We start from the raw sequence: 25,884 nt of genomic DNA, 5'->3' as shown, positions 1-25,884 counted from the left end.
GAGGCTGCAGCAGGGACAGATATAAAGAGACAATCAATGAGTACGGCAGGGACAAACAGTGGGATACGGAGAGGGGGAGGCTGGGAGTGTGAGAAAGTAAATAATAAAAATGGGACAGGACGCTTTGCCATATTCAGAGGGTTGAAGCAGACGGACAGGCAGATTTACATACAGACAGATGATGTCGAGTGGGGGAATGTAACAGCTTCATTCCGGTGCCCCGCTCGCTTGCTTCCTGTAAATGTGTCCATAGCTGAACGGTCCCATGAGTCGCAGTCTGACTAACTCTACACTTACCGCATCTCTGTAGCCGGAAACAGCCAGCTGCCTGCTCAACCTCTTCAAGCAGCCTCAGAGATCAAGGCAGAGATGGAGGCCGAGAAAAAAAGGACTGAAAAAAAAATCAATTTCTAGAACAAATGCAAGTCAGCAGAAAAGAGGGTGATGAAATGGCTGTTTAAGCACTCTGCAGTAATTTCCATATCCGCTGCTCAGTGTTCCCCTAAAATGTATAGAAACCGTCCATCGCCCTGTTAGCTTAAATTCATCAAAATATTGAGTTTAGCAGGGAGCAGACAGTCTCCAGAGTTTGGTGCGCTTGCACATTTTATGTTGTTTAAAGTTCAGGAAATTGTTGCAAGTGAAGCAGGACTTGTGACATGCTGAACATACGTATGCACCTTATTTTCACCTTTCTGCTGGCTGTACAAATAGCTGTGGTGGCACTTGAAATATTTATGATTTGCACCTGGTGCTGTGTCTGCAGATTCATGTTGTTGTTATTGCGCTGTGTGTCTGTGTGTGTGTGTGTGTGTGTGTGTGTGTGTGTGTGTGTGTGAATGGTGTGAGTGAGAGGGAGGGTCTGTTTTTGCTTGTGAATTTTATGGTAATTTTAATAGAAATGCTGAGATTCTCCTGAGCAGATAATAGTTTCATATCCAAGTAAAATCTCCCTTTGACATTCTGTGGAAGAGCTCCAGGATTTGTCTCTGGATTTCACGGGCAAAACAGTCTTGGCTCTCTCTTTGGTAGCAATGAGACCTGTTCATACGTAGACTGGTCTGTCCAGACTGTTAGAAGGACATAACATACTGATGTGTAAAAAAGAAGATTGCACTGTATGCATTACACAAAATTGAGCTGAGTTTTTTTGTTTTGTTTTTTTGGTCAGTGTGCTTATATACCACATTCATTTTAAGGCCCTTGCTTTAAATGAGTTAAGAGTTGAAACTGCTTCACTTTTAGGAGTCACAAGTTAAAACAAAAAGGTTAAGAAACCCTAACAAGTGTATTTCTGATTGATCTATAAATAGCAAAAGTAGTAATGATCAGTTATGTCTAGAATAGGGAGGGGACAATATATGATTTTATCGTGTATCATGGTAAAAAACACCCACAATAAAAAGTAGATCATGTTGAATTTCTATTATCAAGATAATCATGGATATCCTTAAAAGAAAGCAGTGCGACCAACAATAAAAGACACTACCAAAACAGGCTCTATGCACAAAAAATGCAAAAGATCTTAATCAAGCATCGGCATATTTGTTTTCACTTTTTTTGTAGTTTTTCACTACAAAGTACGTACACAAAAGAAATGTATATGTCCTATTATTGATGCAATAAAATCGTTTGTTCCTTAACAAAATGTACTGTAAAGTCAGGCATGTTTTAACAGTGATTTAAGACTTTTAAGCATATTTTGAATATTATTGGGATAATATTCTAAATTGCAAATATTTTGGCCAGGGTAATCGTGACATGAAATTTTCATATCATCCCATGCATAGTTTAGAAATATGTTAAGTGGTGTTGCAACGATATGAGATTTTCATGTTATGATAACCTTCTTGACAATATCACGGTATTACAGCAAACATTATTACACTATAATTATTATGATTTAAACTGGCCCTGAAAGGAATGAAAATTTTCTAATTGAACAAACACAAATGAAAGTATGCATAAAAAGTCTCCCATGCAGTTGGGGAGAAAAGGAGATGTGCTGTTCGGTTGCATTTTTTTTCAGTACCATAGATATGCAAATATATGCGGTATGATAACTGTCAATTTTCATCCCACGGTTTATAGTTCCCACGATATACCGCAGCAACCCTAAAGCAAAGTAACAATTTATTGAGCTGGGAATGGTGTGTCATTCCCTTTGGAGTCACCGTAGACAGCATTTTTCACAAAAATCACCAACTGACATAATGATAGAAACAGTTAAATGAATGCTCTGTTGTTGATGCTGCTGCGTTGCCAAAACAGCATTTCTGTATCCGTCAGTAATCCTGCAACAGTGTGCATGCAGCTACTACAAAGAGACAAGAAGGGGAACCGTTTACAGAAAGATTTACATCAGATGGAGAGACAGCAGCCCAAAATTATAACAGCCATTTTCAAGCCCACTGTGGACAAATAACAGCCAGTTCTTCAATCCCGGTCTTTACAATTAGATCACAAACACAGTTTTAAGACCGTGAGAGTCTTTCTACTCTCCTATTCATGCCTCACATTGTCTTAAATCTCCCCCTTACGCGCACACGCGCACACACAAACACACACACACACACACACACACACACACACACACACACATAATCGGAATCCATTCACAAGCGTCTCTCTGTGTCTCTGTCTCTCTCTCTCTTTCACACACCTACACACACACACACACACAAAATCAATTTCTTGTGTAAATGATGGTTCTTCAGGTGTAGTCGTTCATCACAGAAGATCACCGTGGCCAGGTTGTTGATCTCAGACATGTATTCTCGTGCATACATACCGTCACATACATTGAGTTTTCAAACACTGCAGTCCACCAGCGAGGGGGTGATGTCATTCTGTCTGCTGCAGCAGAGGAGGCAAGCGAGGAGGGGGAGAGAGAGGGAAACGTAAGAGACTAAGGGGAAGAGAAGAGACGGAAGGCAACAAGCTGAGATAAAGACTAGGAGAGGGGAGTTCAGGGCAGAGGATTTTCTGTGATGAGATAGGGGAATAATTTGACTTGGTAATTTTGAGCTTCATTATGAGGAGCCTGGCGATGTCTTAGCCTGAGGACAGTTGCAAGACAGTGTGTTGATATTGCTAATGTTAACGGTGGAGCTGCTGAGCAGGTTATTGTCTGTTTCTTTTGCTCCAAACAGTTTGATTAATGTGCTTGCTCATCTTTTGCTCGGCCCCGGAGCCCGAGGCTTGTCCTCTCTCTATGGGAATAATCAGAGAGGGACACATTCATCTAAATCGTCCTACAAGACACAGCACAGGAATTATCACAGAATAGGCTGCTTCTTGTACGTTTCTTCTGATACATGCACGTGCACTGTACCTGTTTATGTCTGAGTTGGTGGATGGGTGTGGTTTCCCTGCACCCTTATCTCACCACAACACACACTCACTTTCTGACGCAAGCAGATACACACACAAACATGCAGCATGCACACATAAAAATGCAAGACAGACCACCAGAAAGTATATTTGCTGTATACAGCAGCTCAAGTCTTTCTGGGAGATTGCACTGTGAGTCACTATAGTATTTTAAACTTTAGCAGGCTGTTTCTGGGGGGCAGTGATCTAAGTCTGAAGGGTGAGAAACCAGCAGAGGGGCCTCAGTCGGGGTCTCCATGGTTTTACCGTGCAGCCATTTGCTGTGGGACCATGTATATTGTGTTAGGTTGTGTGTGTCTTTGCATCAGCTGTATTTGCTCCTACTCTGATGAAAGGATTTTTCTTGTGTCACCATGGCAGAGTCTGCAAACAATACATTGTTTATAGTTGCTGTGTGGGCAGGCTACCTGTGTAAAAGGATTCAAATTGTTCTTCTTTCTCCTATATGTAGAGCAGGGGTTCTCAACCTTTTCCACTTTAAGGCCCACCTTTTCATACTTGTAAGCAGACAGGGTCCATCTCTTGGCACATAACCTTAGCAGCTGGCAGCACCAATTCCACCTCTTTTGTCTAGGCCTTCTTAGTTTCTGGCTCTCAGTGCATCTTTATTATGCATTAATTGTGTAGCGAAAGAAACAGAAGACCTTTTCTGTATTTGTAATCCTTTTTCTTTTCTTTTCAAGCAGTCAACCTGCTTTCAAGAGAGAGTTGGGAGAGACTTAAGCATTTCATTTGAAAGCATCAGAGCTGCACTCCACACATTAGGCTGTGGACTCTGCATCACCACCTCCATTAAAAAAATCATTTTTGATGTAATTTGGATTTTATCTATGCAATATTTTAATATTTTTGGTGAAATGGTAACCACACAATTGTCGTCTTTTTTCTTCAGGAACTTTTTCATAATTAGGCAAAGCGGTGGGCATAGATTTTTGGGGGGGTTGTTTGTCCCTAATAAAATATAAAAGGAGCAGTGAACTTGTATTTACTAGAAATTTCAGACATTTCCACCTTGAATTGATTCGAAAAAATCCCAAATTGGTCCACAAACATTCACCAGAAATTGAGTGATTCTCAAAATGTTTGGTTTCGAATTTGTAATGTTGAAACAAAACCTATGCCCTTGTGCACACCACAGCCTTTGACTATTTGCTAATGTATCATCAAACTGAACTTTGATAGTGAGCGGCCCACTAGCTTCAACTTGAAAACATTTTGTAGTCCACTAGAGGGCGCTCATGGCCTGCACAGACCCAGCGGCTGAGAAAGTCTGTTATAAAGTACAATAACTCGAACTTTAGAAAATAAAGTGGTTGTTTCCTATTATGAAACTTATTTTACATTCATGTATCAGATTCATATTTTTTTGTGAATGACCTCACTTTATAACTCATGTGAGTCATTTTCACATTTTCTTTATTTTTTCATGCTGAATAGATTTCTTAAACACAGACACACACGTAGACCAGGGGGAGAATCACCAGAGGGTCTATGTCATGATATTATCATAACACTTAAGTCACACAACTGCACATTACAAACAAAGAGTAAAACTTTGCAAATAACTTATTTATCTAAAAAGAAAAATGTTTTTTGTATTAATTTATAAAATTTTAAAAAATCGATACTTGGTATCTGTGGATTAATACAATATTGCCAATCAAATATTGCAGTACTATGCTCTATCGATTTTTCCCTCCAGCCCGAGTACAGACGGAGCATGTGTGTCCAAGCATAGACTTTAACAAAGATTCATCTGTCAAAACAGTTCTGTTTTTAAATAGTGTTTCTCAGTGTGGTGATCGTAACTCTAGTGACAGGTGTGTGTGTGCGAGTGTGAGCGTGTGTGTGTGTGTGTGTGTGTGTGTGCGTGCAGATGGCAGGTGTGCTGGGGTCAGTTTCTTGCTCTACAGCAGTCTGGAGGGAGGAGGTTTGTGGGTTTCCTTCAAAGTTAAAGTGAATGAGAGTTTGATGGGAGTCAGAGAGAAGGAAGAGGGAGAACATGGCTGACCAAGACAGCAGCTTGGCAACTGTGAGTAAATACAACTGTTAACTGAGACACTGAAAAGAAACTAGAGACAGTTGTCTGGAGACTTTTTATACTGTGTATTTATTTTTTTGAGTATTAACAGTATCTTTATTTTAAAGTAATAATCTAAACATGATTTATAAGATGTATAAATCCATTTTTAAAATTTGTTTTTGGCTTTGCAGTACATCCAGTGTTTCTTTTTGTGTGTATGTGTGTGTGTCAGTGTTTTGCTTGTCAGCATGTGTGTGAGTGTGACTCAGAGGCTTTGTGCTGCAGAGTAGTGTGCCTCTCAGTTGTCTGTGAGCAAAAGCTAAAAAAAAACCCAAAACAAAACATCTTTTGGACAAAATGACAATGAGTCAGAGGCAATATGCTCCACATGAGTCACTGTATTCACACAAAAACCCAAGATTTATTACTCTACAGGATGCCCTAAACTGTCAGAAGTTCATCTGATAAGTAGAAACTTTGCCATCACGTACATTTCATCAACTGACAAGATGTCAGTTAGCTGTTTTGCTACTTCAGTAAGCTGGAATCAGCTTCGCCTTTTAAAGTTTTCTGCCATCGCCCCTACCTTCTTTTAAAGTGACCTCTCTCTTTGCACAGCCGCTGCACCATTGGTGTCATGCTGAGGGTGCGTTGTGTCATTTGTTGCTATGCCTCAACTTCAGGCATGTGGATCTTTTCTTTTTTTTTCACTCAAACTCACTCCATCTTTGTCAAAGGAGGACCAACAACCCTGTCACAACAAAAGACGACACAGCTTAAAGTGCTGTGTTATGAGGAAAAACAGTTGCTTTTGTGTGTGTGTGTGTGAGTGAGAGTGTGATGGCAGTGTCTGCATCTGTGTTAAACGATCAGATCCCTGATGATTTTCCTGACCAGCGTGTTGAGATAGCTGGTTAGATGATGTAGAGAGGGGATGGGCAGGGGGAGAGAGGAGATTATGTAAATGAAAAGGGAAAAAGTGCGGGGTTTGCCGCAGTCGAGCTTCTCCCTGTGGTTCTCCCTGTCGCTGCTGCTTCTCCTCCTCTCCTCTCCCTCGCTCTCCCCCTGTGCCGCATGAGTGATCCTGTTTCAGCAGCACCCCTGCCTGCCTGGGAGAGGCATGAAGCCCTCAGACACAAACAAAACACAGACAAAAACATTAGACGTGCCATGTGCCGGCCCGTGAGCCGGGATTCGCCAAACCCTCTCTCTCTTCTTTCTCCATTCACCTTGTGTATTCTCTCTTTCATTCACACACACATAAACTCCAGACAAAGAGCCAACAGTCTGCTGGGCACAGACACTCCGGTAGCTGTTGGTATTGTCACAGTTGCCTTATCACCTAAGGACAGAGGACAGAGTTGTGGACACATTTTTAGAGGTTTTGTTAAGCCAAGAGCCCAGTGTACTCCACTACATCACCTACGTACCCACACTACCTTCAGCACACACATTTAAAGGTGCAGACTGTCAAATTGCACTGTCCAAAACCTAAAGGGTGGAGTGACATGAGAGGAAAACTGATGGATTACGACTGAACACTCTCAGTCCTTTTAAAAATACCCCTATAAATATTAATCAAACTGTCTCCCTCTCCATTTTCCCCCTCTACTTTATGTGTCTCTCACTTTCTCCTACACCCCTTGTCCCCCTCCTCTCTTTCCCTCTCTCTCTGTTATGCTTGCAGGCAGATGCTGGCAACAGTTTTCTCCGAGCGGCCCGTTCTGGCAACCTGGACAAGGCCCTGGACCACATCAAAAATGGCATCGATATAAACACAGCCAATCAGGTGAGAGAGCTGCGCATTCATTCCCCAGATTGAATTGGTATGGCGTCTGAATAGCAAACTCATGTAGCCAATATTTTTTTAATTCATACTGCACTTGCCATTCTTGGCTTTCTATTCACTGTGTTAAAGTGGTAAGAAAAGGAACAGAAATATTTGAGTATTTATGAGTATTTGTGTGCCATTGATTGGCTCTGAGTTGCATCCTGCCAGGATTTAGTCTTCCCTGTCTCGTCTCTAAATGATTAAATTAAAATTCAGGAGGTGGGTGGACTGCCCATCTCTTATTCAAAAAATGAACAGCAATGTGTGAATGGAAATAGTACAATTTAGCTAATGGCATTCATAGACAATACAATGATTATTTGTTTTTAATTGAAAGTAGGACCTGCAGTGTTTGTAAGTTTATGAATAAAATTGTAAGTTACACAACAAAAATCTGGTTTTATTTTGGATCTAATTTGTGATGGTTTTGCATAATGTTCTGCTCAACTAGTGTCCCTGTGAACCACAATTTATTGTATTATCATTTCAATTTAGATGTGTTTTGAGTGTCAGGTGTGCATGATGTGTCTGACTTGATCACTGTGCTGTTATGTGCCTGTGCACTCAGTCATACTGTATGTGCATGCTCAGGTAGATGTTAATCAGTGGCTAAAGGTGGCAGGTGGAGTCCCCAGGGTCTCCAGGGAAGGTGATAAATGGGGCAGGGGGTTCTCCTTCGCCTCGTCTCTTCCATCCTGCCTCCTTTACTCTGACGGCTGTTCCCAGAGTGACCACGAAGACGCAGCGTTACTGGGGCTAGGACCGCTGCCTTCAGGCTACTGAAACTTTGCCAACATTTTGTGTGTGTGTGTGTGTGTGTGTGTGTGTGTGTGTGTGTGAGAAAGATACCTCTGGCTCATTAATCTAACTTAGTCATGGTTTCCCTTCCATTCACGTATCCTGTCCTTACATTTTGTAATTATTGCTGGTAATGCTTCTGTCAGGGCTTTTTATGAGGCCGCATAACAGTCCCCACATAACAACAGGTTTATTCATGTGACACTGTACTTACTGTACAGTGGCCTTTACGACCCCCCCCCCCCCGGATTAAAAATATAATACACAGTACAGCAATACAGTTTGACAACAGAGAGATTTTGACTTGCAAGATGAATTCTCCTCAATTACACAATTTCATTTCATTTTTCTTGATATTCATCATGAAATTGTGTTATATTTTCACTATTTGGTGTTAACTGTGTTTGGGGATAAAGTGATAATCTACAACATTCCTGCTTTAGTTGAATCTTTGCACACACATTTTTACACTTAAAGCCCCTATATGTGAGATTTCTATTTGTCTATGTTTGAAATCATCCTGGTGGTTGATTTTTATAGAAAAAAAACAGCTACTATCAGACAGCAGTTAAGTTAGGAATTTTCTTTTATTATTCTACAAATAGTAACTTTAATGGTGACCAGGCTCAATGCAATAATGATAAAGACACCAGTTACAGCTTCTAGTATTTATTCACACATTAACCCTTTGAAACCTGGAACGAAACCACTTTTTCTGTGCTGTTTTATGACGCCTTTCACAGGTATTCATACCTTTTAACCCTGAGCAGATTGGTGTGATTTCTTTTGAAAATATGGGCAAAAAGGCAGTGAGCAGCTTAGTTAGAAATGTTCCACATATTGTAGATTTAAAAAAATGTTTTTAAAAACCTATAGAAAATGTCTAGGAAGAAGAATTAAAAAGCTAGGGAAAAACTGTATTTATAATTATCCTAATTTTATATTTAAACATATGTTGCACAATTATTATATTTTTAAAGCACTTTTCCAGGTCATTTCCTTGATTATGTTTTGAACTTTCTTTTTCCTTTTTTTTCCCATTTCCCCCCCTAATTTTCTTTAACTTTTTACAGATTCCTTCCAATTCTTGGTCATTGCCTTCTGACCATGTTTTTGAGAAATAAAAAAAAGCTGATTTGCTGTGATGCACAGAGACTTGTAGATTGTCACTTAAACCACAGTGTTGAGAGCATTGTTGTTCTGGTTGTGTGACTGTCGGTCCTGATGCTGTGTGTACAGTCTGACGCTGGAGGCTTGACTGTGGCAGCCGTGTTTCCTTGTCTGAGTGGATACCTCTCACCAGCACACTGCCTCACTCCTGCCCTCCCCCTCTTGTGCTTCCCTCCTCTTCTATCCCTCTAACAACTTCACCTCTACCCTCTCCCCGTCTTCTGTTTGTGGACTGTTTTCTAACTCATTTCCCTCTCTTCTTGCTTTTTGCCTCCCCCTCCCTCCCTCTCTCCTCTGTCTGCAGTAGAGTGATGGTGTGCTGTGGTCTCCCCACTCAGAGGAATAATATCAGTGGTGTGGGAAAGGTCCAACCTCACATGTCCTGTGCGGCTGAAGGAAGGCTGTGTGAGGTCAGACCTATCCCACACGGCTCGTATTCTTCCCAGCCACGAGACCAGCGGCCTGCCATCCCCCTCCCGTCCTCCTCTTCCTCCTCCTCCTTCTCTCACCATCATTAATCAAATGAAAATGTTCGCATCCTGATTTTCATCCCTATAGACATTGTTTTTGCTAATGAACACTTTTATTCTGAGAGTACTGCATGCATGGTGTCCAGTGTAAGTATTTGCCTGCTTTGGTCTGTGAGTGCTTCAGTCACTGTGATTTTTTTTTTTTTTTTTTAAATCGTAAAATCTTACTTGGCATGGCCTATATGTGTTTGTGTGTAAATGTGTTATTATTTCTTTTGGATTAGGAAATATTTGTGTTCGCAGTGTGTTTGGGACTCTTCAGTATGAGGTCTACTCTGCTCTCTCACTCAGAATGGGCTCAACGGGCTTCATCTGGCCTCCAAAGAAGGCCACGTCAAAATGGTGCTGGAGCTGCTCCACAATGGAATTGTACTGGAGACCACCACAAAGGTAAAAGTCCCAGACGATAATGTCCCACAGTCTTAACTCTGGTACTCTCCTGTAGTTTGAATTCACATGCATGTTGCTTTACATGCACATTTGCTTTCTTGGCAAAAGTGAGATGAGAAGATGTTACTAACTTAGCTAAGAAATTTGCTGCATACACGTGCTCATCAGGTGGTCTCATTTCCTATGTTGGGAAGTCGCTCATCCGACTTGTGTTGTGTGTGTTTATGAGTTTTAAGTCGTAATGTGGATACTACAAATAAGATGTTTTGTATTTCATTGCTCAGAGCTGTTAAACAATACATTCATAACAGTTTAAAGCAATACAGTTGTTGCTGCACTAGTACATCCCCTAGAAACTACTAAAATATCAGCATTGAAAGTTGGCATTTAACACTTGTAAAATATATTTTTCTTTACTTATTCTTAGATAGTTCCTGATCAAAATCTGAGGTTTTGTGTTGCCACCAAAACTAGTATCAACACTACTATTGCGTGAAATGATTTAATTAGTTTTACCATTTGAATATGTGCAAATAAAGCACAATTGATCTAGATCTATGTAATGTCAGAAAGCATCATTAAAATCTTGTCTGCATTTGAAACCACGTCCGTGTCCAAAAACCACATGCACTTTGAAAACACGTGCAGGATTTTACCTATAATCTTTGTTGGAGCTTGTTCTGACTGTGTGCTCTTGTGCTCATGTATCTGTGTTTAAACAGAAAGGGAACACAGCCCTGCACATTGCAGCCCTGGCGGGGCAGGAGCAGGTGGTCACAGAGCTGGTTAACTACGGGGCCAATGTCAACGCTCAGTCCCAGGTGAGAATCAGCGCTGCTCTCACCGCGGTGATGACAGGACTCGCTGAGGCTACTCCTCAGTACTTAAATGTGAACTTTACTGTGGTAGTAACTATTACTATCCCATCTGTTAACATGTGTCTTTGTTCCAATATATCTGTATGTTGCTGTTTCCTCTCTCTGTTCATCCCTGTGCATCTGTGACCGTCTTCCTGTCTTTTGCTGTGCTTGTGTGTCCTCTGCTGCTGTGTGTGTGTGTGTGTGTCTGTTGTGCATCTTTCTGAGACAGAAGGGTTTCACTCCACTCTACATGGCTGCACAAGAAAACCATCTAGAGGTTGTGAAGTTTCTTCTGGAGAACGGAGCCAATCAGAGCATTCCAACTGAGGTACTTAAGACTGAGGAGCAGACAGATGTTTTCAGAGAGTAGTAATCTCCCAAATTCCTCAATCCCATCCTTGCTGATCCAGACTGCTGCTGTGTTTCCATTCTGTTTTTGTTCTCATGAGCCTCTCTCTCCTTACACCTCTCTCATTTCTTCTCCACAAGTCACCCACTTTTCTAACTCTCTCCTGTCTGCTGCAGGATGGATTCACTCCTCTCGCCGTCGCTCTTCAGCAGGGACATGAGAATGTCGTAGCCCTGCTCATCAACTACGGCACCAAGGGAAAGGTCCGCCTCCCTGCGCTGCACATTGCAGCACGCAACGACGATACACGCACAGCCGCAGTGCTTCTGCAGAATGACCCCAATCCTGATGTACTCAGCAAGGTAAACATGTTTGCAGCTGCAGATGTTATTGTACACATGTGCAGTACATATTCAAGAGGTATCTGTGTTTGTTCGTGTTCCTAAAATAAAATGAGTGACATGCACTCACCCTGTTGTGTCCCTGCAGACCGGATTCACACCCCTCCACATTGCTGCACACTATGAAAACTTGAACGTAGCTCAGCTGCTGCTCAATAGAGGAGCCAATGTCAACTTCACCCCAAAGGTAGGGAATAATTGATGTTGTCGGAAGGTTAATCTCTGTCCCTGCTGTCTGTTGTCCTTGCGTGTGTGTGTGCCCGGCTAAGTGCATCTGTTTCTCTCTGCAGAACGGCATCACTCCTCTGCACATCGCAGCCAGACGAGGGAACGTGATCATGGTCCGACTCCTGCTGGACAGAGGGGCTCAAATTGATGCCAAGACCAAGGTGCAGCAGACATCCATTCTACTGTTTCACAAAATCTTTGATCCCCTCACATTTTCTAATTTGATGCATCATTAACTAAATCATTAACAAATCCACTCTGTCCAGGATGAGCTGACTCCTCTGCACTGTGCAGCCAGAAATGGCCATGTCAGGATTATAGAGATCCTGCTGGACCATGGAGCTCCCATCCAGGCAAAGACCAAGGTAATTTACATACAAACAAGTGAAATAAATGTTTCATTTCTCATACACATAAACTAAACACCATCTGGTTCAGTGCCAATCATTGAGTTACTTTGCTTTGTTTTGTACTTTAAAGTGAAGTAAATGAAAGTGACAGTGTGTGATCTGTCTTGATGCTGCTTCTTGCTCAGATTATTTATTTTCACAATAACACAAGTTCCTTTCTGTTTTATGATGGATTGAGAGTTAACACATTTTCTTTTTTTGAAGAATGGCCTGTCTCCAATCCACATGGCAGCACAGGGGGACCACATGGACTGCGTCAAGCAGCTCCTGCAGTACAACGCAGAGATTGATGACATCACATTGGACCACCTTACCCCTCTACATGTGGCGGCACACTGCGGCCACCATCGCATGGCCAAAGTGCTGCTGGACAAAGGGGCCAAACCCAACTCTCGGGCACTGGTAAATGACGAATGCACACACAGTCCATTTCTAAATTCAGATCAATGTCTGTATGCCAAGATGAATGATGCTTCCTCACTTTTCCCGCTGTACAAAAATGAGGCCAGAATATTCTGGATAAGTCAGCTGGAATATTGCACTATTGACATCATGTGGAGCAGGAGTCTGAACACTAGCAGTCTAGGCAGTATTGAGTTTCCACCCATACACCTGTCCAACGAATCATGAGCACTTGCACATGAGTGCAGTTGAACATGAGCACATCAATTGGCAAACACAGCTGTCAGTCATGGCATTAGACCTCCTTTTCTGTAGCATCAATTAACTAATTAAAAACAAATTTATCAGAAAAATTAACATTTGAACCCACATCAGTGAGAAAAGAACAATGTAGAATGACAAAAAGAAGTTTGACATGTACTTTGAGACTTTAGTTTTGCCCATGTCCCATCTGCTTACATGTTGGGGGCGAGATTGATAACCTATACCGCAGCCAGCCACCAGTCGGTGATTGAGATGATTTGACTTCACTACTGGAGAGCTGGTCAGGTCCCCAGAAAGGCCCTTAAGCCTTGCTTCCAATTTTTCCCAGGGGCCAAATGCAGCATTGCAGCATTGTCCCCTGCAGCCCAAAAAGCATTTTCCCCTATAGACCTCCATTGAAAAAGAGACAGTTCAAACTGTTGACAGCACACTTCAGACTTGAATTAAGATCAACTATGACTCTTTCTGTTAGGAATTTTTGATCCAGGGAGGCTCAATATTTGTAAAATTTTCCTCAATCAGAGAAAAGACATTTAAATTCTGTGACACCATCACAATGTAAAGACAAAATTGTTTTTAATCTTTGTAGTGATGATAATTCATTCAGTCTCATTTATCTTTTACAGAATGGCTTTACTCCTCTGCATATTGCTTGTAAAAAGAACCACATGCGAGTGATGGATCTCCTGCTTAAACACGCTGCGTCGTTAGAGGCTGTGACTGAGGTGAGGGAACAGGACAGCGGAGATGACAATAACAGCTCATGGATCATTATATTAAGCATGATTGGCATGCAAGACCATTTGTAATATTCTTTTCCTCTTCTAAACAGTCCGGCCTGACCCCCCTGCATGTGGCATCATTTATGGGTCATCTCAACATTGTGAAGATCCTGGTGCAGAAAGGAGCTTCGCCCAGTGCCTCCAATGTGGTGAGTTTCATTCTGAAATCTAGCTCAAAAAGAGCAGCCAGATAACCAATTCAGTGCTGGTTATGTTGTTGTTGTTGTTGTTGTTGTTGTTGTTGTTGTTGTTGTTGTGATAAATCTGAGTGGGTGGTTTGTCTTTCTCTGCATGAGTAGAAAGTGGAGACTCCTCTCCATATGGCATCTCGGGCAGGACACTTTGAGGTAGCAGAGTTCTTACTTGAGAACGCAGCACCGGTGGATGCCAAGGCCAAGGTAGAGATTTTACACTCTATAGCAAAATCCACATAGTGTTTGCTCATGCATAAAGATTCCTCATGTAGATTAAATACTCTTTATGTGATGTAGCATTCATTTATGAAGTTGGTTCAGCAGCTAATTTCTGGCAGAGTTTCCACATGTAATGCTCCACAATGTAACAAGTTGAAATCACAGTGGAGAAGCTAACTGAAAATAGGATGATTAAGTCAGTAGAGAAGGCAGTTTACTGCTGGAGTGTCATGCAGTATCATACTCTCTCCTTGTTCCAGGATGACCAAACACCTCTGCATTGTGCTGCTCGGATGGGCCACAAGGAGCTAGTGAAGCTGCTGCTGGAGCACAAAGCCAACCCCAACTCCACAACCACAGCAGGTCACACACCCCTACACATCGCTGCCCGGGAAGGTCACGTACAAACCGTACGCATCCTGCTGGACATGGAGGCTCAGCAGACCAAGATGACCAAGGTAAAGCCCGTCTGCTTAACTTTTACTGCATAATGTTTGGCTCACTTAAAACTATCATGGCAAATAGCTAATATTGTGTTCACTTCCGTGTTGGTGCCTCTGTAGAAAGGCTTCACTCCGCTTCATGTGGCCTCAAAGTACGGGAAGGTGGATGTAGCAGAGCTGTTATTGGAGAGGGGAGCCAACCCTAACGCTGCTGGGAAGGTAAGAAAAACATAAAGGTCTGACTATATGTAAGACAAACTTTGATGCGTCTACCTTAGTCTGATGAACTTTTGATTCTGTTTTTGCAGAATGGTCTGACTCCGCTGCATGTTGCTGTACATCACAACAACCTGGATGTTGTCAACTTACTTGTCAGCAAAGGAGGGTCACCACATAGTGCAGCCAGGGTGAGTAACAAAAGAAATACACACAAGTCCACACATAATTTATGCTGAATGGCCTAGTACAGGGCTTGGCAGTATGGGGAAATCAAATACTACAATACTTTGACCAGATAACCTCATATCAATATTGTAGTGTTGACTATTTGTGCTTACACAAAATATTTACACAATTAGATTTTTTATCAAGTAATCACACATAATCATGTGGATAAAATGACTCGGTATAAGCAAATAATAGATCAGCGAGAACAGTCTGGTGAGTTTAGAAAATTACATTATTTTATTGTAATGCAGCCTTAAAAACCAGGGAAAGACAACAGTTACAATATTACGATATATACAAAATCTAAGAAGGTATTTATTCTCATATCATGATATTGCTATCATATCATTATATCATCCAGCCCGAGCCCAGTACTATGGATATACACATCTTTTTCTAACCACAACTCATGTCTGTGCTCCAGAATGGCTACACCGCCCTCCACATAGCATCCAAGCAGAACCAGGTGGAGGTGGCTAACAGTCTGCTGCAGTACGGAGCGTCAGCCAATGCTGAGTCACTGCAGGGAGTCACACCTCTCCACCTGGCCTCACAGGAAGGAAGGCCCGACATGGTCTCCCTGCTCATCTCCAAACAGGCCAACGTCAACCTTGGAAACAAGGCACGAATCACACAAATGATTAAAGGATGACTGTCATTGGGCAGCGCGTTTATTTGGAAAACAATGTTACTTGGGTTTGATTTGTTCTGTGTTTGACTTTTGTCTTCTGCATCTTTTTGCCTCCAGAGTGGATTAACCCCTCTCCATCTGGTGGCACAAGAAGGACATGTTGGCATCGCAGATATATTGGTGAAGCAAGGTGCTTCAGTCTACGCTGCTACGCGGGTAAACAACCTTTTAAGTCTCATTGCAAACTGTGTGGCTTATCGAAGCCTTATCAGTGTAGAAACCACTTGTACCATCCACTTTGAGCCATAGCAGATAGTGTCTAAGCGCTGTAGCATAAATAGCCTGATGATCTCATAGGAGAGGGTTATGTTTCCATCAACACATGGCTGACCCTCAAGGTGTTCAGACCCTTTGGATCTGTAGTGCTTAGAGCAACTTTACAGCATTGTTTTGAGATAGAGATGTAAAAAATTAATGCAGAAAATAGTAAGTAGGGTTCAATTTGTGTGCAAAATTTTATAATGTGGTCAGTACAGCAGCACCACAAACAAAAGTCCTCATTGACACAATCTTGACAACATGAGAGCATTTTAGGGATTACAAAAATGGTAGATTTTTTTTGTTTGCAGTGGTGGAAGTGCTCAGATGTTTTACTTACAGGGATACTTCACAACCCAACTCATTATTTGTACATCAATTACTCACCCAGTTTTAAGTTGAATACAAGAAATAAAACTTTTTTTTCTCGCATGCCTCCATGGTGAACGAGGAATCCAAAAATTGAGAAAATTCTTGATGAATTGATGTCATCGATGGCCACGTTTAACCACATCAAAACTATATAAGAACTGTTAATTAACTCTCACACAACTTGTGCAGTATAACCCAAGACTCATTTATCCAGCTGAATGTTTAGTGTTTCCCAAACACAAGCATTTTCACTAAAACCTTACTATATAAGTATTAAGTAAAAGTACCAATACTACAGTGTAGAAATACTCTGTTACAAATAAAAGTACAAGTACTGAGATCAAAATATTCTTAAAGTAGAAAAGGTAAAAGCATGCAAAATGGCTGATTTCGGAATAATGCATATCTTTGAATTATATTATAATTATACATTACTTATATGTTGCAGCTGGTGAGTTGTGGCTCATCTGTTTTACTGCCAGGTAGCTTGTGAATTTCAGTTCAAGGGATCAATAAAGTCTTATCTTTATCTATTGTAAATCATAATTTATTTTTTGACATATTTTGTGTAATTAATTTGAATCTGCAAAGTAACTGGTAAGTAAGAGCTACAATATTTCCTTTTAAACTGTAGTGGAGTGGAAGTATAAAGTAGGATAATGTTCAGTTTCTCAAGTAAAGTGCCTTAAAATTGTACTTAAGTATAGTACTTGGGTGAATGTACATAGTTACTTCCCGCCATATGTTGTGGAGCTCTTGTACTGGAATTTCCCAAGGTGATATTATTGGTATTATTGTTCCCATCTTGTGTACAAGAAATAATAACACCCTCTTTTGTTAATTTCTACATTGCAGCCTGAATGCAGTTTTTATCTCTGCTCTGCTCTCAAAATGATTGTACTGTGTGGATTTGAAGTATTATTTAATGTAATATTCATGAATCATTCAGCCCTTTATACCATCACATCTACATAATGTATTCAAATTAAAAGGTCATTAAGACACTTAAGTTATGCGACTGCTGTGATTTTGTGTTTAAGACTTTTTACTTTTTTCCCCTCTCTGTCAGATGGGCTACACCCCTCTGCATGTAGCGTGTCACTATGGCAACATCAAGATGGTGAAGTTCCTCCTGCAGCAACAAGCAAACGTCAACAGTAAAACAAGAGTGAGTGCCTCCCTCTGGTTTTACATAAAACTACAACCAAATGCAGAGTCAGGGCATGACTCACACAGTTACAGTGTGCCTACTGTCTCTGATTCATTCATCAGGAAATATTACAGAGTCGTGCTGCTGCAGAGGTTCTGCTCTGTGAAAGCTGTTAAAACTGGCTGTTTTTTACAATGATTTATTGGAATGAGTGCATTTTACCTCTCTAATGTTTAATGTGCCGTAAAATCATTGGAGAGACTGCAAGTCTTTAATTTCCTGTCATTGCCATATTTAAATTCATAATATGATAACGTTTACAAATGCACTGCAATAAGGAATACAGACTGGACAATTTTAGACAACTCAATAGATTGTTTTCTTAATTACTTGATTTACTTTTTTTCTGACATTTTAACAGACTCAAATAATAAAACATTTTTATCACGAGCTCCCAGGACCCAAGCTGACATATTTAATTTGATTGCTTTGTCTGGCTATAGGCATGAAACTAAAATGACCTGTGGTCAGGTCAGGTAATTTAGAAATCCCCTCCCCCACATCTGTATTTTTGCTGCACATTCTCACACAATAAGCACAGTCTGTATTTTACTGGAATTTATTGACATTATCTCCTGGACATGATGTAAAGGCCTAATGAACAAAACTGTTGAGCCTGTTTAAAGATAGAAAAATGTTCCTTACTGCTTGTTACCATGCATGTTATCCACCTGATTATCTTTTGAGATTTTACTCTTCTGATGGATTTGAGCTTTGTCTTTCTGCGAATGGATCTCCATGATGAGCCTCCCAAATTTGCACCTATAATGCTGTCAAAACTTTCATTTATAATTGTCAATGCAGCCTCCACAACTATCATCTGGAAAAGAGGCAGAAAAAACAAAAATACTTATAGAAAAAAAATCACAGAGATGCCAATTCACACAGGAATAATATCGCGACCTCTGTGTTTGACAAAATATGGAAGCTAATTAATGGAATTTTTATTTGACAAATTACAGAAATTGAAGATTTGCATGGGATTATGATCACAGATGATAGAGGTCCCCAGATAATACTCGTCCCATACGAGTAGCATAAGAGTCCAAAACACAAAAATGTATAGATCATCATCATCATAGAGGACTGAGAAAAACCAGTACATTAAAACATGACTTAAACATTTAAACTATTATCAAACTTTCTGCTGATTTGTTTTGTGTTGACCTACCAGTTGTTTGAGCTCTTGTCAGACAATAGTTGTCCACTGTAGTGATGTTTTTTTAAGATCCAGTTCACTCATTGTGATGCTGCTAAAAAAGGATCTTCTGTACTTCATAATTCAGGAATAATTCAGAAAAAAATGTTTCTTTTAGATGTATCTTCAATGTCTTTTGTAAATTGAGTGAGTAAGAATACATTTAATCTCTTTTTCAGCTTGGTTACACTCCTCTGCACCAGGCGGCCCAGCAGGGACACACAGACATTGTGACACTGCTGCTGAAGCACGGAGCTCAGCCCAACGAGACAACAACAGTGAGCATAAATGCACCTTATCTTCTTCAAAATGATTAATAAAGCTTGTTTTTCAGAGATCTGATCATCTGCTCCTTTCTGTCCGTCAGAATGGTACTTCAGCTCTGGCCATTGCGAAGAGGTTGGGCTACATCTCTGTGATTGATGTCTTAAAGCTCGTCACTGAGGAGACAGTTTCCATGGTGAGAAGTTTAGAAAAGCTACCGTGCCCTCAGGATACAGCTGCGGCATTATGTGGCTGTAAAAATCACATGAAAATACTTTTACACTCACTGTTGTAATTGTTTTCTCCTCTTACCTCTGTTCAGACGACCACTGAGAAACATCGCATGAGCTTCCCAGAAACAGTGGATGAGATTCTTGACGTGTCTGAGGACGAAGGTAAAGAAGTTCAATTATTATTAGTTAGATAAAACAGTCTGAAACAATATTTGATCGACTATGTTATCTAAACATTACTTCCTGTTGATAAGGCTGATTTCATGATTTTTTAAACTGGTCACATAAATATTCTTTTTTTCCCAATTCCTTTTGCTTTTTGCCCTTTTTTAGGAATTGCACAGCTAACATTAGGTATGAATGTCTCTTTCTTTCTTCGTGCGGCATTCATAGGTCGTTGTTTTAAAGTGTGTGGCTCCATTTCAAGCTCACTCTCTGTCTTTACTGTGCCGCTCTTCCTCTCTCTTCCTCTCTCTCTCTCTCTCTCTCTCTCTCTCTCTCTCGTTTCCTCTGTAGTGGCGCTCACTGTGATGGTGGCTCTGGTTTCTCATTAGCATGCACCCATAGCACCCATGTCTGTAACCTCTATATGTCCCTTCAATAACACCCTCATCCTCTAACTCTCCAGGTGTCTTTTTCCCTCCATGTTTTGATAGCAGTCCTTGTTTTCACAGTTACAGCCATAGCGAATACATATAGACAACCCCTATAACATAACATATCAATTTTTTCTAATATCAGTTAAAATTTAACAAATATTTTATTTAAAAAAAAAACCCAACAAAACTTAACATCTGCTCTGTGAGCTTTAGCAGTTCATAGTGGAGTAGTGCTACCATTGCTCTGAAATGTGTGTCTTCTGTTGTGTCTGCATTTAAATCCAGTGTGGTGTCATTCTTGTACTGCATCGTTTTTGTGTTCCTCCCATGTGAAATGTATGTGATAGCGGATTTGTATATTAAAGTTATTCGTAGTCATAAAGAAAACTATCACCTGACTCTACAGAGGCTTATAGAGACCTCGAACAATTATTGTTACGTTTTCTGGCCTGCATCTAGGCTTTGGGGTTATATATTTTTTCATACCTTCCTCACATTTCACCATGGTATACACATGGAAGGATTACTGAACGGGCCTAGGGGTCACAGGCCCAGGGGCCTAAAGTTTCAGGGCCCCCCTGGACTTCTCCTGCAAAATGTCACTCAGATATAAGCATATTGACTGGGAAGAAACTGGAAATGACCACATAGAGATACAAATATAACACAAAGAGATGCACAAGAACTGCAAAGAGTAACAAAATGAACAAAAAAGACAAGATAAAACAAAGAGACAGAATGCTTCAAAGAGACACAAAACCACTAAAAGATGTACAACAACTACAAAGAGATACAAAACCACCACAAGGTGTGTGGCTCTGTGTCCAGGGGTTTACTGTCTCATAATCCACCCATGGGTATAAGTTATAAAATGGGATATATATTTATGTTCGAAAATTACTATATTTTGAGCTAATTTTCTAGTACTTTATACAAATTTTACAAATTTCTTGATAATTTTTGAGTCCTTTCTTTTTTCATTGCTCTTTGCCTTCTTCCCATGTTTTTGAAAAGAATCAAGCCAATTTGCTCAGGTTTTGAAGGGTTAATAGAAAGAGGAACTTCTCATTTTTCAAAGTTATTGAAAATCATACTGTCAATTTTCTAAATGCCCTGTTATGCCATAATCCCATAATACTGCCCAACCCTCTCGCTGCACTCTTAGCATATTCGCAGTAATAGGCCACAATTATCAGGTAAATCCTTCTGGAGTTGGTGGAGACCAAAAACAGAGCTAAACGGAGAGCACATATTGGACTTACAATCAACAGGACAAACAAACATAACTGTGATAATCTGGTGGTATAAATAAATAACTGTTGGCTAACAAGTTTAACTATATCAACGTAAAACTTATATGTCAGCTCAGAGCTGGTTTTGCTGCCTTTTAAAAGTCACTCATTGCAAGTTTAACTTTTAATGACTGATGTTCACAACACCACTGACAATGATGTCAGAGGACATTATGTCTTGATATTTTTAGTCCCCTGATAATTTAACTGACAGATCGTCACCTTTGCTCTAAATATAGAGAGTAGCCGAGACACCATCTTAAAGTCACATCTCATATCCGCAATGGTGAAATGATAGCGGCAGGTTATCTGATGCACACGCTCGTATGCGGTAACACTTTGCCTACACAACATGGCACACATGCACAGTACACAAGACAGAGAATATCCAGGACACAAGCTGACTCATGTGAACCTGTGGGAAGTGGACTCGCAGAGTCAAACATAGTGTAATGACACCTACGACATCACTTTGGCTCTCGACCGCTGACAGACGCCCGCTCACACACTCACACAAGCTGCGCTGATACGGTCACATATTAATACACACAGGGAAGACGCACTTCTGGTGAATTCTTGAAAATTACTGCATGTTGTGGGGGTAAGTAACCCACCTCTGCTCATACAATGATCTTTTTTAAAGGAGAGCAGCCTGTGTTGTGGTCATTATGTGTGTTGCAGTGGGCTGATGCTGCTCTGTTGTCCTAGCTTTTGCATTCGAGAGCAAATCTCCTCATACATCGCTCTCTGAGGCAGGTGATGTCTAAATCATCCAGCTCAATAACTGTTTATTCACTAGACAACACATTTTTGGAATTAGATTATGCTCTCCTCCAGAGATGGTGCACTGTGCACATCTATAATGCTGTTGTCTCTAACTGAGATTTTATGGGCTTTTGAAAACTCCGGACTACATTTGTAGGCTGTCCTCTCTTATTTCAATGTAGTCATGTTTGAGTGGTTCTGAATGGACGCAGTCTGAGACTACAGCTGATTACGGTGACCTGCTGTATTGATCATGTCCTCGTTACTGATTTTTTAAATGTTTGCTAGAAGTTTTTGCTATTTATTGGCAGTAAAACTGTTAGTTTACAGAGCATCGTCACTAATGTCTCATCTCACCGGTCTAACCCCTTAATCACAGAGCCATCTCCTAACGTCTAACCCCTCTAACCGCTGGTTAACAACCTTGTTCTTTTCTTTCTCTCTCCCTCTTTTGCTGTTTCACCAACCTGACCACGGTCTGTTCGCTCTCTTTGGCATGTTGTTCTCTGAAGGAGAGGAGCTCCTGGGGACAGAAGGGGCCAGGTACATGAAGATGGATGACATGAAAGACCATGATGACGATTTCCTCTCCCCCAAGAAATCACTGGAGTACGAGAGAGGGCTGGGCACAGCGTAAGGGGGGCTGGGCGGGGAAACAGGCGAGAGAGCCAAGCTGGTAGCCACAAGCTAATAGGTGGATGGATAGAGGGGGATGCACCATAGACACTCACTAAACACCAGGGACGAGAGCACTTGGGAGGAGATGTAAAGAGACTTCTTTAATCTGACTCGTGTTTTTCTCTTTTGATCCAACAGGAATTACTCGCCTGCCATTCCCAGGATCCCCCGAGTTTCTCCAGAGACCGTTATCCTGAAAGAACATGAGATAGATCAGGTACTGTACAGATCAGCATCAGGAAGATACTGCAGAGGCAATTTGGTGTTGCACTTCCATAACGTTGAGGGACTTGCAAGAAAAACATTAAAAGGAGATGTATTGTGCTCATTTTCAGCTTCACACTTGTATGTTGAGTTTCTACTAGAGCATGGTCTGAACCGGAGGTTTTTCCTCACAGGGATTTTTACTTTCACATACATTTACATCATTATTTGAAATTCTGCCCATGTTTAAAATAAAGGTCCCACACTGTAACATTAAATATAGGACAGAAAATAAGGAAAACACAATAGGTCAACTTTTAAAAAGAATACTCAAAATTGAAGTAGCAGATGTTGAGATAACCTGACTTTTTGTCCATAATATGGGTCAAACTACAACAACCCCCAATCCTTCATTTCCCTTGCAACTTAATAATGACATTCCTTTCAAATCGGACAAGTTTGCAGTGGGTGGGATGGGTTTCTGAAGCCAATCTGACTCCCCATACTAAAATGAGAGCACTATTTTTTGAAGAACCAGAGCACTTTCATACTACATGAATGAATGAACCATAATGTTAATCACACAGTCACTGCACTTGGTGCTCTGCTGCTCCGTCGTTTAAAATAATCATACTGCACATTACGACAGCATTCTAACATCTTTACGGTCCAATTTGTGCCATATTACTCTAGCAATCAGAGCGAGCTTTTTCGAACAAACACTGTTCTCTGTTCTCACTGGTCTCTGTTATGAATTTGCAGTTTCGACGTCCAAGCTGAAGTGACTCAAGTGCTGTCACTTGAGAAAACTGGTGGAATGTCCCTTTTACTCACAGTCTACTTAATAGATATTTTTCAAAGTTTACCACTTTTCTTCAACTCTTCATTAGCAAAATAAAGTCTTCGTATTTGTCTGTGGACTCCTAAAATCTCCAAGACAACTTAGCAACCTCCATCTGCTAAAGAAGACTAAGAGAAGGTGTTGAAAGCTCAGGAAAAAGATGAACTTGAGTTAAGGTCTATGTGCTGACTTTCTTTGGTCAAACTACTGTTTTCAAGATAAAGAATCAATTTTAATGCTCAAGTCAATAATTTTTTGTGTGATTTTGTCAACTTAAAAGGCTGTGTGTTGTGGCCGTTTTTTTTTTTACATATTTTTATTAGGTTTTGAATATAGAAAAACATACCAATATATAAAACAATACATAAAACAGTACAATACACATAATATACACCCTTAGACCTACATATACATGATGCAAAACATAGCCCAACTAGAGGATGAATGAAAATAGATAATATAAAATAAACAAACAGAAAAATAAATAAATAAAAGGAAAATGTTTAACCTAAATGCACATTTCTGATTAAAACTTAAAAAATGATACTTTTAGGTGACTTTATTTGAAAGTATGTAAAGTGATGCTGTCATTTTAGTTCCACCCTTTTTGTAACATTATATTGTAAATGAGATTCTCCTCAATGGTCATTTGAAGGTTAATGATGTACTGTTTCCATAATCACTGTAAAAATAGCACTTTAAACATGAATACACCGGCATAATCTGTCATCATAACCCTCTGCATATCATCTCCATTACACAGATGATAGTGTACGCAATACACTTTTAGGGTCATACTAAACATTATGCTAAACAGTGTTCTTTTTAGGATGCCATGAGCAGTTTGTCTTTCTGTCTGTTGTAGCAACACACTCCACTTCCACTGCCCAAAGAATATGATGAGGACTCACTGATCCCCAGCAGCCCAGCAACTGAGACGTCAGATAATGTCAGCCCAGTCGCCAGTCCCATACACACAGGGTCAGCACAGCAATGATTAAAAAAACATTTTTATCTCGCTTAATCTCTATTTTGTATTTGATCTGGCAGCTAATTGTCTCAGTCTTTGTTTAACAACAGGTTCCTGGTCAGTTTTATGGTAGATGCTCGGGGCGGCTCAATGCGAGGCAGCAGGCATAACGGTCTACGTGTCATCATACCTCCGCGGACCTGTGCGGCACCAACCCGCATCACCTGCCGCCTGGTGAAGCCGCAGAAGCTGACCAGCCCCCCTCCACTGGTGGAGGGAGAGGGGCTGGCCAGCAGGATCATCTCCCTGGGGCCGGCCGGGATGCAATTCCTGGGGTAAGGAAACTTTGTTCTACTGAAAACAATCAAGATCTTTTTTGCTTACTCTAAGTGCACAAAAAACGTTAATATTTTACATATTTCTAGTCCTCATTAAGATCATGAAAGTGGATCAATCACTCCAGTTCTGAGGTCTTTAAAGTGGCTTCCTGTCTGTTAAGCAACTGATTTAAAATTAATGCTTTTGGTTTATAAAGTACAGAACGGTTTATGGTCTAGATACTTTTCTGACCGTCTGCTACACCATTTCTTTCTCTTTCCTTTTTGCAACAATTGTATTTCATTTGTTATTTACGACATCTATTGCACGTCTGTCCATCCTGGAAGAGGGATCCCTCATCATCCTCTGCCGCTCTTCCCGAGGTTTCTTCCTTTTTTTTCATGTTACAGGGGATCTTTTTCAGGAGTTTTTCCTTGGGTGATGTGAGGGTCTAAGGGCAGAGGGATGTCGTACACTGTAACGCCCTCTGAGGCAAACCTTGTTTTGTGATAATGGGCTCTATAAATAAAATTGACTTGACTTGACTTGAACCATCCACACCTGTCATGTCATCAGGGACAGGTATGTTTTCTGTCACCAGAGTCAGAATTAAACAAGGAAAAGCAGCATTAAGTTTTTATGCACCTTAAACCTGGAACAAACTCCCAGAGCAGCCCAATTGCCAGAAGAATATGTTGGCAATGTACGTTTCTGCAAATATATGTTAAATTTCTACATTTCATTTGTATGTTATCAACATTGCTAAAGTGACATAGTACATACACTGACCTTTGTATCTGGAGGTGGAGAGGAGAGTGGATGGCGTGACTTCTAATCTACTAATCTGCAGACCACTG

At 40.7% G+C, this 25,884-nt stretch overlaps 1 protein-coding gene across 18 annotated transcripts in view; it reads left to right on the top strand.

The window, feature by feature from the left end:
• The window catches only part of ank1a (ankyrin 1, erythrocytic a), a 132,815-nt gene that overhangs the window by 78,901 nt on the left and 28,030 nt on the right, over positions 1–25,884 (top strand). For 12 of the 18 annotated variants that reach the window (XM_042487611.1, XM_042487616.1, XM_042487604.1 and 9 more), the window contains 26 exons: positions 7,104–7,205; positions 10,037–10,135; positions 10,858–10,956; positions 11,225–11,323; positions 11,521–11,706; positions 11,834–11,932; positions 12,036–12,134; positions 12,240–12,338; positions 12,588–12,785; positions 13,676–13,774; positions 13,882–13,980; positions 14,131–14,229; positions 14,505–14,702; positions 14,808–14,906; positions 14,996–15,094; positions 15,559–15,756; positions 15,883–15,981; positions 17,525–17,623; positions 19,043–19,141; positions 19,231–19,323; positions 19,450–19,522; positions 19,694–19,714; positions 22,529–22,649; positions 22,833–22,911; positions 24,605–24,720; positions 24,820–25,044. In XM_042487611.1, coding sequence (XP_042343545.1) covers positions 7,104–7,205; positions 10,037–10,135; positions 10,858–10,956; positions 11,225–11,323; positions 11,521–11,706; positions 11,834–11,932; positions 12,036–12,134; positions 12,240–12,338; positions 12,588–12,785; positions 13,676–13,774; positions 13,882–13,980; positions 14,131–14,229; positions 14,505–14,702; positions 14,808–14,906; positions 14,996–15,094; positions 15,559–15,756; positions 15,883–15,981; positions 17,525–17,623; positions 19,043–19,141; positions 19,231–19,323; positions 19,450–19,522; positions 19,694–19,714; positions 22,529–22,649; positions 22,833–22,911; positions 24,605–24,720; positions 24,820–25,044 — 2,996 coding nt within the window. The remainder of the gene's footprint in view (positions 1–7,103; positions 7,206–10,036; positions 10,136–10,857; positions 10,957–11,224; positions 11,324–11,520; positions 11,707–11,833; positions 11,933–12,035; positions 12,135–12,239; positions 12,339–12,587; positions 12,786–13,675; positions 13,775–13,881; positions 13,981–14,130; positions 14,230–14,504; positions 14,703–14,807; positions 14,907–14,995; positions 15,095–15,558; positions 15,757–15,882; positions 15,982–17,524; positions 17,624–19,042; positions 19,142–19,230; positions 19,324–19,449; positions 19,523–19,693; positions 19,715–22,528; positions 22,650–22,832; positions 22,912–24,604; positions 24,721–24,819; positions 25,045–25,884) is intronic. The other 6 variants (XM_042487615.1, XM_042487606.1, XM_042487600.1 and 3 more) reach the window with 4 other exon arrangements.

The sequence above is a fragment of the Plectropomus leopardus genome, chromosome 6 (assembly GCF_008729295.1).
Source record: "Plectropomus leopardus isolate mb chromosome 6, YSFRI_Pleo_2.0, whole genome shotgun sequence".
Classification (NCBI taxonomy): Eukaryota; Metazoa; Chordata; class Actinopteri; order Perciformes; family Serranidae; genus Plectropomus; species Plectropomus leopardus.
Note: the sequence above shows the minus strand (reverse complement) of the source record. Positions and strands in the feature narration are given on the sequence as shown.